Source organism: Larus michahellis, chromosome 6 (assembly GCF_964199755.1).
Source record: "Larus michahellis chromosome 6, bLarMic1.1, whole genome shotgun sequence".
NCBI lineage: Eukaryota > Metazoa > Chordata > Aves > Charadriiformes > Laridae > Larus > Larus michahellis.
Window position 1 is genome coordinate 15,817,662 of NC_133901.1, and position 12,871 is coordinate 15,830,532.

At 48.6% G+C, this 12,871-nt stretch overlaps 1 protein-coding gene across 5 annotated transcripts in view; it reads left to right on the forward strand.

The window, feature by feature from the left end:
- The window catches only part of HDLBP (high density lipoprotein binding protein), a 40,293-nt gene that overhangs the window by 24,393 nt on the left and 3,029 nt on the right, over positions 1-12,871 (forward strand). For all 5 annotated transcript variants that reach the window (XM_074593099.1, XM_074593102.1, XM_074593100.1 and 2 more), the window contains exons 8-27: positions 380-586; positions 802-909; positions 1,469-1,573; positions 2,007-2,085; positions 2,794-2,933; positions 3,238-3,342; positions 3,578-3,691; positions 4,016-4,102; positions 4,268-4,399; positions 4,711-4,929; positions 5,740-5,961; positions 6,192-6,410; positions 7,134-7,272; positions 7,719-7,864; positions 8,480-8,584; positions 9,300-9,434; positions 10,023-10,166; positions 10,356-10,541; positions 12,020-12,136; positions 12,594-12,722. In XM_074593099.1, the coding sequence (XP_074449200.1) occupies positions 380-586; positions 802-909; positions 1,469-1,573; positions 2,007-2,085; positions 2,794-2,933; positions 3,238-3,342; positions 3,578-3,691; positions 4,016-4,102; positions 4,268-4,399; positions 4,711-4,929; positions 5,740-5,961; positions 6,192-6,410; positions 7,134-7,272; positions 7,719-7,864; positions 8,480-8,584; positions 9,300-9,434; positions 10,023-10,166; positions 10,356-10,541; positions 12,020-12,136; positions 12,594-12,722 (2,838 nt within the window). The remainder of the gene's footprint in view (positions 1-379; positions 587-801; positions 910-1,468; positions 1,574-2,006; positions 2,086-2,793; positions 2,934-3,237; positions 3,343-3,577; positions 3,692-4,015; positions 4,103-4,267; positions 4,400-4,710; positions 4,930-5,739; positions 5,962-6,191; positions 6,411-7,133; positions 7,273-7,718; positions 7,865-8,479; positions 8,585-9,299; positions 9,435-10,022; positions 10,167-10,355; positions 10,542-12,019; positions 12,137-12,593; positions 12,723-12,871) is intronic.

Here is a 12,871-nt window from a genome sequence, read left to right on the forward strand (position 1 = left end):
TGTGCCAGTCTGGGTTTCAACAGAGATAATCAGCTTATAACGTAGTAGCCTACATGGTGTTGCATTACAGTACTGCCTGCAGAACTGCTGGGTGTTGAGCCTTGTTGTGCAAGAGTGTGTGTGTATGTGGTCTCTTCCATGTAGTGTCCCAGGGAGCTTGACAGCATACTAGTTTTGTACTTCACCTGTGAATTTTTGAGCACAAGGCTTTCTGTAGGCAGAGGCCCAAAGGGTCCTAGGGTACTGCAGAGCCACTGTGCTCACCTTTGCTTTGCCCTTTCCTGGGTGCAGAGTTTCACTGCATCTTGTGCCTCTTCCTTTTGCTCTTGTCCCTCCCTGCCCCTTTGTGATTGATGCCCCAGTGCCTCTGTCCCTACAGAAAAAGAAGACGACTACCATTGCAGTGGAGGTTAAGAAGTCCCAACATAAGTACGTCATCGGCCCCAAGGGGAATTCCCTGCAGGAGATCTTGGAGAAAACTGGAGTCTCTGTCGAGATCCCACCCACTGACAGTAGCTCGGAGACGGTGATACTGCGAGGCGAGCCTGAAAAGCTTGGGCAAGCATTGACTGAAGTCTATGCAAAGGTACTGACGAGTTGGGCTAGGCCTTCTTTGAAAGTCCCAGAAAGATACATCCGTGAGCACTGGTAGGTGTAGGGGTGGTGGTCTCTGTTGGGCTGTGAGAGGTGAAGCTTAGAAATCAATACTGAGGGTGCAGCGTGGGAACTGGAACTGAATTTTTGTGAAGGGCTCTTCTAGTTTGCCCATCAAACAACTTCTCTGGTTTTTTTGTCTCTCAGGCCAACAGTTTTACCGTCTCCTCGGTCTCTGCCCCCTCTTGGCTTCATCGTTTCATTATTGGCAAGAAAGGACAAAACCTGGCCAAAATAACTCAGCAGATGCCAAAGGTATGGATGAGCTCTTTAGCTTAGCACCCTCTGATGTAGAATATGATTTAGTCCAGATCACTCTTTGCAGAAGAGAGAAATGTATTCTAGCATGAGTAAAACCAGGGAGGAAATGACACAGATCTTAATATTAAGCTGAGCCTCTCTTCTACTGCTGCAAATACTACTCATCCTATGCTATTCTCATGGGTTGAGCCCTTCAAAGGAAGTTTTATGTGGTACTAGTTTGAGAATTGATGTGGTAGGATACCTGCAAATGATGATTTCAACGAGGCTTCTCCCTGGTGAGTTAGATGATATCTAGAGAAAGGTTTGGTGAGTAACTTCTCCAAAGCCCTTGCAGACTCCAGGACGTCACCAAAGCCTTGGGTTCTAGACACTGTGATATGGCCTGAATTGTAAGTGACGTACTTCTGAAACCATGGGAATGATGTGTGTACTTTGTGGGAAGGAAACCATCTCTTAGTGGCAGGGATTGATGGTGTAGGCCTGACTAACAGCATTCACCTGACTCATATCTTGGAAAATTCTTACTGGGTTCATTGCTTTGTCTCTCAAGGTTCACATCGAATTCACTGAAGGAGAGGATAAAATCACTTTGGAAGGACCTACAGAAGATGTGAATGTGGCTCAGGAACAGATTGAAGTCATGGTCAAGGATCTGGTAAGTTGGTGTTACTAGTTCCAATACAGAAGAAGAAAGTGGGGGAAGAATGGACAACAAAGCAGAGATGATGTGTGGTATCACATCCATATTATGTCTTGACATGCTTAACAGAACTTGCAGAAGACAAGTTGTGTGGCAGATAGATGAAACCCTGAGTTATGAAGCTCGCCCGTAGAATTCTTAAAAAATCAGCAGCAGGTCTTAAATATTTTGATGCTGAGCAGGAAGGTTTCTCTTTCAATTGTAGCTGCAGGGGCATATAAGTCCCTTTAAATGTTTTACAAGCATATTGCTCTCAGCTCAGACCAGAGGAGTGCTTGTAGCTGGCTACTGGAGAGTCAGTGCCGATACTGGCAGTAGGCAGTTACTTAGGGCACAAGACAATAGAAGTGGTGGCCTACACTACCTAGTCCTATATGATTCTTTATAGATCAACCGGATGGATTACGCAGAAATCAACGTCGACCACAAATTCCACCGACACCTCATTGGCAAGAATGGAGCTAACAGTAAGTGGGGTGCCTTTCCAATCCTTCCTATGCTCGGCCTCTCCATGTTTAGTAGGTCATATCAGGGGCTCTGTAGCTCATCCAGTGTCCTCTCGCCATCACATTTCCTCTGCTCTTCTGAAGTGGTGATGGCACAAGGAGGTAAGTAGGCAGTGAGGCCTTGGGGTGGCTCTAATGTGTCTAACCTTGGAAGGTTGAATAGTGGTGGTATTACTTTGCCATGTGCTGGAGGAATTATTTTTGTTGGTTTTGGAGGTATTTTTGGGTGTAGAATTCTCTTTTTTTTTTTTTTTTTTTTTTTTTGACATTCCTCCATGTGAATTACATTTTAGCAGCCAATTAGGGATGGTGGAAATCTGCTTATTGAGTTTCTCCCCAAAAAAGAATTTGAGATTAGAAACGAATGATCATCTTCTGATCTAAATGTGGTGCTGCTAGGGGAAGAAACAGGTACCTCACTCTGGCAAATGAACAATTAGCTCTGTAGATGCCACAGTATTTACTTGTACAAGTTCTTGTGTGGCACAGATCTGTTCTCACCCGAACTCCAGGGTGAAGAGGCACTTTCCCCTGTTTCAGCCCCACACCACTGGCCCCTTCTCAGAGGCTGGTTTACTTCTTAAACAGCCTCTAAGCAGCGGTAATCAAGGTGCCTTGCTTCAAAGTCTTGGCCTAGCAGACTGTGTCACCACAGTCCTTGCCTTGAAGTTAACAGGATTAAGGACCTCTACAAGGTGTCTGTGCGCATTCCCCCGGACAATGAGAAGAGCAACCTGATCAGAATTGAAGGAGACCCACAGGGGGTCCAACAGGCCAAGAAAGAGCTGCTGGAACTCGCTTCCCGTATGGTGAGTAGGATGTGATGCTTGGGAGACTGCAGGGTTTGGGGTTTTATGTTTGCTCGTAACCTTCTTGTGCAAGTGTGTGCCCCTTGCCCACCAAGCATTTGGATCTCATGGCAAGTGGGGGTTCCTCTTCACAGATGTGTTCCTCGGTTCCCTTGGATACTCCCTCTCTGTCAACCTAGAGTAAATTTTGTCGAGAGGAGAAAGGAGGGATGATGCTGGCGAGTAAACTGTCAGGCAGCAAGCTGGTAAATAAAAGTATGTGGCTCTCCTGATGAACACTCAATGTAAACTCTATTCTCATCAGGAAAATGAACGCACCAAGGACCTAATCATTGAGCAGAAATTCCACCGGACCATCATTGGGCAGAAGGGCGAGCGAATCCGGGAAATACGGGAGAAATTCCCAGAGGTAAGGCTTTCTAGCAGATGAGGAATCCAGAGGGAGTATTTCTGACTTGGGTAGTAGATGCATCATCGCTGAAGTCATAAATTTAGTGGCTGCGTATCTAATATGTATGAGAAGATCTTTTGTCCAGAGGCTGCTAACATGGGGCAGGGGATATATAGGATCCCCCCAGCTTTTGTGTCTGACACAGCAGTTCTTGCATTTGCTTGAGTTGACTATAAATAACCACCTCTTGCAGGTTATCATCAACTTCCCAGACCCTGCTCACAAGAGTGATATCGTCCAACTAAGAGGTCCCAAAAATGAGGTGGAGAAATGCACCAAGTACATGCAAAAGATGGTGGCAGACCTGGTAAGGGGGACTTTTGTGTGTTGTTCTCTCCTGCGTGCCTGGGTAACCCTGGAATAAAGCAGAGCTGTACTGGCTTGGCTAGGCCTGAAATACCTCAAGATGAGGGAGCTGTGGACACTGTTCTGTCTGGATGGGGGCAGGAGGGTAACACCTGTTATTTAAGCGCTATAGGGGAATGTATTTGCCTTTGCTTATTTTTGCAAGTGTGTCATATAGAGAATTTCCTTGTGTCTAAGCCCATTGTCAAAAGCTGGGATGTTTCTGGGGTGGGACCTCGGTGCCATGACAGTGTAATCTTCAGTTCTCCCTTCCTTTCTCCCTTAGGTTGAAAACAGCTTTTCTATTTCTGTCCCCATCTTCAAACAGTTCCATAAGAACATCATAGGGAAAGGAGGTGCTAACATCAAGAAGGTAAGATATCTTTTCTATGTCCAGTGCTCAGTATGGTCACTGCCTGCAGCAAAATCCCACTCGTTGCTCTCTCCTGCTCATTGGTGATATGAAATATAACATCCAAGGGCTTTTTTGTGACATGGGACACCTCTGAGATTACTTTTTTTCTTTCCTTTGCGGCAGATCCGTGAAGAAAGCAACACCAAAATTGATCTCCCAGCAGAGAACAGCAACTCGGAGACAATTGTTATCACAGGCAAGAGAGCAAACTGTGAGGCTGCTCGCCACAGAATTCTTGCCATCCAGAAGGAGCTGGTAAGTGAAATGACTGGCCTGTTGCAGATGGGGGACTTGAAAATGTTGCTAGAAGACATACAGAGGAGTGCTTGTAGTGGGGGAGGGCAGAGAGGAGACAAACGTGAGTGTCAGTCTGTTCTTGACTCTTAAACCTAAGTTTGTGGCTGCTCGTGTGTCAGGAGTAGCTGGTCTCAAACCACTCTAAGTCAGGCATTTCTTACACCCGGCTCTATAAAGCTCCTAGCAGTGTGGGAGTTGGAGGGTAAGCAGAGTGGGCACAAACACATTTCTTGCAACTTGACTAACAGCCTGGTATTGTCCTCTCTTAGGCCAACATCACAGAGGTGGAGGTCTCTATTCCTTCCAAACTGCACAATTCCCTCATTGGCGCCAAAGGCCGCTTCATCCGCTCCATCATGGAGGAGTGTGGTGGAGTCCACATCCACTTCCCCACCGAGGGCTCTGGCAGTGACACTGTGACCATCAGGGGCCCAGCCCAGGATGTGGAGAAAGCCAAGAAACAGCTGCTGCACCTGGCAGAGGAGAAGGTGAGCCTTGTCTCGTAGGAGAAGGAGCATGTTGTTTTGGCCAGCTGTTTCAGGGATTGAAGTGATCCCCCCTGCCTGCTGGGAAGCCTTTGGCATCAAGACAGCATAATACTCTTTTGAGGGATTTGAGTACAGTTTGGGTGATTAAAAACAAAAATACTTGATTCCATCATTATGACAATGAGTTCTTCTCCCATGGGTAGAAAAACTGCTGTAAATGCTTCTTAGCCCAGGCTGGGGATGTACTCAAAGGCTTAATCCACACTTCTCCGAAACAGCTTAGTCTGCGTATCTCCTTTACTTTTTCCTTGATCTCTGAATTCCAGCTCCAGTTCTTCCATTTCACTGCATATATCCAGGTTTGAGAACTTCGGGTTACAAGACCTTGCTCTGAGTTGTAGCTGACTGACTGGGATTTTTAATAGCGAGAAAAAACTCTTTCTAATATCAGCATGTGAACATGTTCTCCTGATCGGTTGGTTGCCTCTGCTGCCTGGCTTGCAGCAGTCAGTTAGCAAATGGTTATGCTGCTGTGTGTGAGTGTCAGACCCTTCTCCTAGGGAAGTCTTTTCTGCTCGTATTCTCATCAGTCATGCTGAGTGTAGAGTTAGCCTTTCAGCCCTAAGAACATCTTTCAGGTAGTGTTTTTAATTTAAGACATTGTATACCTTTTTGATTTTGACAGCACGCTGCATCTACCTTGCTTTCACAACACTGTGTATGTGTGAGGTGTAGGTAACATACCTACATAATCAGTGTTGATGTGTATTTTTTATATATTCACATGTTCTATGGGTATTTGACTTTCAGCAAACAAAAAGTTACACCGTGGACCTCCGTGCAAAGCCAGAATACCACAAATTCCTTATTGGTAAGGGTGGTGGCAACATCCGTAAGGTGCGCGACAACACTGGGGCCCGCATCATCTTCCCAACCACTGAGGACAAAGATCAGGAGCTGATTACTATCATGGGAACTGAGGAGGCTGTCAAAGAGGCACAGAAGGAGTTGGAGGCCCTCATCAAGAACCTGGTATGAACTACTTTTTCTGCTTTCTTGTCTATCACTGTAGCAGGATGTAAAGAGTCAGTGTGGAGGACCTGTTTGTGCTAAAACCATCTGCTGCCCTTCAAGGGAGCTCAGGAAGATCCTCCTTGCTGTGACTTGTTGGGGCGAGGTTGTAAACTGATTGATCTTGAGTGCAGCAAACTAGTTCTTACCACCAGGACTGGCAGGGTTGACTGGCTGTCATCTGTTTGCAGGATAATGTGATTGAAGACTCCATGGTGGTTGACCCCAAGCACCACCGCCACTTTGTCATCCGGAGAGGGCAAGTTCTGCGTGAGATTGCAGATGAGTATGGTGGTGTGATGGTCAGCTTCCCACGCTCTGGCACCCAGAGTGACAAAGTCACCCTCAAGGGAGCCAAGGACTGTGTGGAGGCAGCCAAGAAACGCATCCAGGAGATCATCGAGGATCTGGTATGTCACAGGAAAACTGTTTCTTCTGAAGTTTGTTGCTTCAGCGGTGCCCTCCTTGAACCTGTTGTACAGCCAAGCTTTATGTGAACAAGTCCCACAGTAGTTCTGGGATTTGAAGCTTTGCTGTCAACGTATAGGATCTGCAGACTTTAGGTCCCATACTGGGGAGTGGCAGCTGGCTCCAAAATGGCAATGCTATAGGAAGGAATTGCATCCTCTGACCATCTTCTTGTTTTGTAGTAGTGGAAATAAGGGACCCTTCCTTGATGTACTTCTAGACGTTAAAAGATTGGAGCCTTCTTGTGCCTTTCCGTGCTTTGCTTTGGGCAGTAGCAGCTGCTCTCTGCGGTTTCCTGTACTGTTAGTATTGGCTTTTGGAAGGAGCCAACTGTCAAACCTGTTATCGTCCCTTCCTTCTTTGTCTTTTTCCTTTCTTCTAATGCTTCCCTCATTTCAGGGTAATATGAGTTTAAGACCAACGCTTGAGCTTTGTTCTTGAAAGCCTTTAACTTCATGGGTTAGAGGCAGCCTTCATTAAGAAATCCTCTGCTAACCTCTCTGAGAGAGGAATATTCTAGGAAACTTTCAGTTCTTCCTCTGTCAGCAGCTGTTATCTTTTCCAACTCCTCTCTATGTCCATTATGGATTTCATCATGCACGAGCATCCTGTTTTCTGGTGTGAAAGAGGCTGCATTGCAATAGAGCAACTCTACTTTCTCACAGGAAGCTCAAGTGACAATCGAATGCACCATCCCACAGAAGTTCCACCGCTCCATTATGGGCCCCAAAGGATCCCGGATCCAACAGATCACCCGGGACTATGGTGTCCAGATCAAATTCCCTGACAGGGAGGAGAACCCAGGTATACCCATGGATGCATGTTTGCGTGGTAGTTGGCGTGATCAAATGAGTGTAGTGTAGCCTCCACTGCATCGGTGGAGATGTTCTCCTGTGCTGGTGAACTTCCCTGTTGGGGAAGAAACTGTTGGCCTTACTTGTTGCCTCTGCTAACATACCAGTGCAGTCTCTGCTTCTGTAGTGCAACTGCAGGTCCTTTCTGTGCAGGCAAAGGCAATATCAATGCTGTGCAGAGAGGTGTGGAGCAAACTGTCTCGGTTGATGTTCTTTCTGTTCATTCCAGGCTAAGCCATGGCAAGCTGCCTCTGCTAGGAGTGACCTCCTCCATAGCAGTCTATAGCGTCTGATCTCTTGTGGCAAAGCCCAGGCTGAGCCTGAGGATCTAGAGGGGGAGATAATGAACAAGGAGGCGACTCTGTGTGTTTAACACAAGACTTTCCATGTTTCCAGCCCCTGTTGCAGAGACGGCTGTGCAGGAGAATGGCGAGGAAGGTGGGGAAGGGAAGGATGCAGATCCCAGCTCTCCAAAGAAGTGCGATATCATCATCATCTCTGGCCGCAGGGAGAAGTGTGAGGCAGCAAAGGAAGCACTGCAGGTATATGGCTTTCTAAGCCCCTTAGCCCTGTAATGTAGTGATGCCTTGATGCAAGCAGCTCACCTCAGGCTTTAGTGGTGGTAATAAAAACTACTCAGTCAAGGTTGCTATCCAGGTGGTGGTCACTGATACTAACTGTACAGGCAGTCTGTACACAGGAAATCCTCTGCTCTGTGATTTAGCCTGGCAGCTTCATAGTGCCTGACCTCGCAATTGCTAGAGCTTGTAGGCAGCCATAAAAGCATGGCATGCTTGTTTTATGGAGCACAGCTGGAAAGAGAAGGAGTCTGATTGAGGCTGAATCTTTCTAGCATTAGCAGACCTTGCCATGCTCCTTTAGTGATGTTTTCCGGGTCTCTGCTAGATGGAGGCCAAGGATACGAAAACAGCCTGTCCCCAGAGGCAGGGTTTAAGATTGCTTGTTTGGAAAGAATGCTTTAACACCCAACAGGTCATCTTCGTGTTCGCAGCTGTTCTCTCTTCCTGTAGAGTTTGTATCCTGACTACAAAGGAATGGTACCTCAGTTCAGCAACATGTTCTTTTGGGCAAGTATATGGCAAGCAGAAAGACAGGAGAAGTCTTTCAGCTGGTAAATAGTGCTCCCTCCCCTGCAGGCTCTGGTTCCTGTCACCATTGAGGTGGAAGTTCCGTTTGATCTTCACCGTTACATCATTGGCCAGAAAGGAAGTGGGATCCGCAAAATGATGGATGAGTTTGAAGTAAGTTGTTGCCCTTCTTTCCATGTCCTCTGTCCTGGCGAATCTGTAAGTAACCACGTTTGTGGTGCTGGCAATCAGTTGCGACATACTGAGAGCTGTCATGACTTGACCACGGATACAACCTCTGTAATAAGAAAATGAGACCTGTGTGATTTAGTCCCTGGCTTTGGGGCTCGGTAGGTTTCGTGCTGAAGCTGTATGATCATTGTTGATGCTGTGAGTGTTGCGTGACTTGTTTGGTGCCTAGAGGGATTCCTCACCAGTGTGAGTTGTTTTCCTCCTAGGCCATGGGAAACAGCTCTGCTGTGCCTGCCCATTTGGGAGAATTCCCCAGAAGCCTACAGGGACTCTTGGGGCTGATGCAGGTTGGCTGCAAACGGTGCTGTTGAACATGTATTTGTTGCCTAGCCTCTCCAGGCTGGTACAGGGACTGCTGGCGGCTGAAGCCCCACAGCAAAGCAATCTGATAACGGCTGAAGAACCAGGGTTCTATTCAAAAAACATCTAGACACAGTCCCAGGCTGGGTTGGACAGATGACCTCCAGAGGTCCCTTCCAGCCATAACCAGTCTGTGGTTTTGTGGTTTAGGCTGTCTGGGTGGGAGCTGGTCTTGGCAGCAGGGGAGATCAGAGAGATGCCAACATGCAGTGATAGGAATCACAAGTGATAGAAACCGAGCAGTGATACAAAACAATAATTGATACTTGTTACTCAGGTAAACATCCAGGTCCCTGCTCCTGAACTGCAGTCAGATATTATCACCATCACTGGGCTGGCTACCAACCTGGACCGTGCCAAGGCTGGGCTGCTGGAAAGAGTGAAGGAGCTGCAAGCTGAACAAGAGGATCGGGTAAGGCCTGTCCCGGTCCTTCCTTCCAGCCAAATGAAGCTTCAGCCTTTGGGTGTTCCTTTCAAAAGTTGTTCAGACTCCTGGAACCCCTCGCCTTTTAAGAGCACCCTTAGGTGCTCTACAGGTGGGGAGTGCTCATAAATGGGTTACCCAAATGTAACTCGTTTAACATGAACTGACAGGGGAGTTTTGGGATTCTACTTTTGGTAACTTTGGACTGTCCAGGGCTCTGTCACACCTTCATGTACCTTTGAGACACTGCAGGATGGGAACCTCACTGTGCTATGAGTCGCTCTGTACCTATTCTCATTGAATCCTTATCACAGCTTTGAATGAATAGGTGAGGGATGAGTTGGATGGTTGTTTGCTACTTGTAGTTTCCTGCTGAACTTGGCAAAAGCACAGGGCCCCAGCAGATGGATGTCTTGGGTGCTTTTCTGTAGCAATGTACACACAAGCATGACCCTGCAGAATCTGTTCCGCACATCTCAGAGGCCAGAAGGAAACACTGGGACTTAGATGGACATCACTGGACTGGCCATGGTGTGTTCCCTGCTGTTGTACCTCACTGTGATTCTCCTGTTCCAGGCCTTGCGCAGCTTCAAGCTGACAGTCACTGTGGATCCCAAGTATCACCCTAAAATCATTGGGCGGAAGGGAGCAGTGATCACCCAGATACGCACAGAGCATGAGGTCAACATCCAGTTCCCAGACAAGGATGATGAAAGCCAGGTAAGAGGTCAGAGGGGGGTGCAAGGAGGGCTGCTGGTTGTCTCTGAGCATAGGAAGCACAGCATCTTCTCTAGGGCACTGAACTCCCTGTGCTGCCTTCGGATAAGGTGGAGGGTACAAGGGATTAGCAGGGAGAAGGCTTGCCCAGCTGCTTATGAGCCTGGTCTCACACATTTCCCTGTGCCCCAGGCCCAGGACCAGATCACCATCACTGGCTATGAGAAGAATGCCGAGGCTGCCCGGGATGCCATCATGAAGATAGTTGGTGAGCTGGAGCAGATGGTCTCTGAGGATGTGACTCTGGACCATCGTGTTCACGCACGCATCATTGGTGCACGTGGTAAAGCCATCCGCAAAATCATGGATGAGTTCAAGGTGAGCAGAGGGGCAATGCAGCACAGGTTGGGCTAGGCCTGGGTGGCCAGTGGTACCACTTGCTCCTGTGCTAAGAGCTTGGTAGCAGCTTGGTGCTAGAGGCTGAATTCAGGAGCCTGAGGCTGACATCTTGTGGTCCTCGTGTCTTGTGCCTGTTGAGCACCTTCAGCTGGAACAGACGCAAAAGAAAAGCTAGTGCTGTCCTGCTCACCTCCAGCTCTCACCACAAGCATGTGAGCAGAATCCCTGGGCCAGGGCATTCCGGTATGCCCTGGGCAGCTGGGCTATCTGAACACAACACCCAGACACCAGCTGAAGCATCCCCACACGACCTCAGCCGTGAGTCATCCTTCTGGGAGCCAGGCAGGGAGGAGGCTGAGTTCTTCCTGTCCTGCTGGAACACAGCCAGAAGGGGAACCTGGAAGTGTTTCCTTGGTGCTCTGGGTTAGCCCTGCAAATAGCACTGAGCTCTGTCCCCTCGGTGCAGCCTGTTTAGTGGGTTTCTTGCAGACAGGGTCCCAGATGGTCTTCAAAGGGAGGAGGTGGTTATGTTAGCTACTCTGATGACTGGAAATGGACAGCCAGGTCTGTTGCTGGGGGCCTGTGAGAGGAGACTGCCCAGACCCCCTCAGCTTGAGCTTAACTCAAGGAAATCCTCTGGCTTTCTTTGTCTCTCTAGGCCACCGTTGATTTGCTTGACTTTGGGAATCTTGGCACACTCTCAGGTCTCCAGATTTGGCAAAGTCAGCTGACTCTGGGAAAGGCTTTGCCTTTGTCCCTGACAGCATGTGTCAATAGCAGCGTGCTTTACTACAGGGGCAGTAGTGAACATGAATCCAGAGTAATGAGGCTTTGGAGAACTTGCATCTTGGCTGGGCTCAGTTGTTGAAACAAGCTGTTGAGGCAAGTTGTTGAAATGAGTTCCCAAATGAGCAGCCTTTAGTTTTTGGTCCTGTCTTGCATGGCTTCCCTGCACCCCTCTGGGAGGCAAGCTGTGAGAGACCTCAGTGGCTGTGTATGGGGTACACTAAGCCAGCTCCATAAAGTGACTGTCAGCCAGGATTACTCTTACCTGTGGAGGAGACAGAAAGCTTAATGTGCGTCATGCTAATGGCTTGATGGTGAAAATGCTTGCAGCAGTGTGAGGGCGTTGTCTGGAAATGCAGCCTTCTGCCTCTGCTGCAAGTGCTGCACAGAAAGCAGTGGGCCTCTGGGCAGTGAGAACAGCAGGGGCTGCTGGAAGATTGGTTGTTACTGCAGACTCTGTTCTGCCTTCCTTCACAGGAGAACCGGACAGGCTTCAGGGACAGGTATATTCCAGTGCACCCCCTCCAGCATCTGAAGTATGGATGTCTTAAACAGACTTGTGGCAGTGAGCAGATTAGGGCTTTTCTCTTCTGTCAATGATGAGGGTCATGTGGAGTCTGTGGCTATTCACATATGCAGATGTAAGTCCTGTCCTGTTCCTTGTGTTGTAGGTGGACATTCGCTTTCCCCAGAGTGGAGCTCCTGACCCCAACTGTGTGACTGTGACAGGACTCCCTGAGAACGTGGAAGAAGCTATCGATCACATCCTGAACTTGGAGGAAGAATATGTAAGTGTTTGGCTAATCTGTGCAGGGGATTTTCTCTGCCACAGAGCTGGATGTCTGAAGTATCTCCATGCAGTATTTTCTACCACTGCATCGGAGAACTCAAGCCCTGTGCGGGTGGGAGTCAGCCCTCATCTGCAACTGTCCCTCAGACCAACTGGACACAGAGCCCCAGGGCTGTGCTCTGCGAAGCAGTGCAAGGACTGGCACTACTGTCCAGGAGAGGACAGTGAACGAGCATGCTGGGACACCACCAGGATGTGCATGTGCTTGCCTTGCTGCAGCTTGCATCAATTAGGAGTTGGTGGCTCTCCAGCTAGTGCAGAAACACTGCGTTTGGTCATTGTAGAACAGGCTGGTGACCTTGCACGGGTTGCAGCATGGTGAGATGGTGTGGGGGAGGTGTGTTATGCCTTGAGGAATCATCAGGATCCCTCCTAACTGCGCCATGTCACTGCAGCTTGCAGATGTGGTGGACAATGAGGCAATGCAGGTGTATATGAAGCCCTCTTCACATGAAGAGTCCAAGGCCCCATCCAAGGGCTTTGTGGTGAGAGATGCCCCCTGGGCCACTGTCAACAACGAAAAGGTGAGTGCTGGTTCTACTATGGGCCTGGGGACACAGGACTTACTCTGAGGTCTGGCCCTCCTACCTTGGCTGGGGAAATGGAGCACTCTCCTTCCCTTGGTGGCAGAGAAAGCAGTGATGGGCCCTCCTTCTCCCTGTGGCCTGTGCTA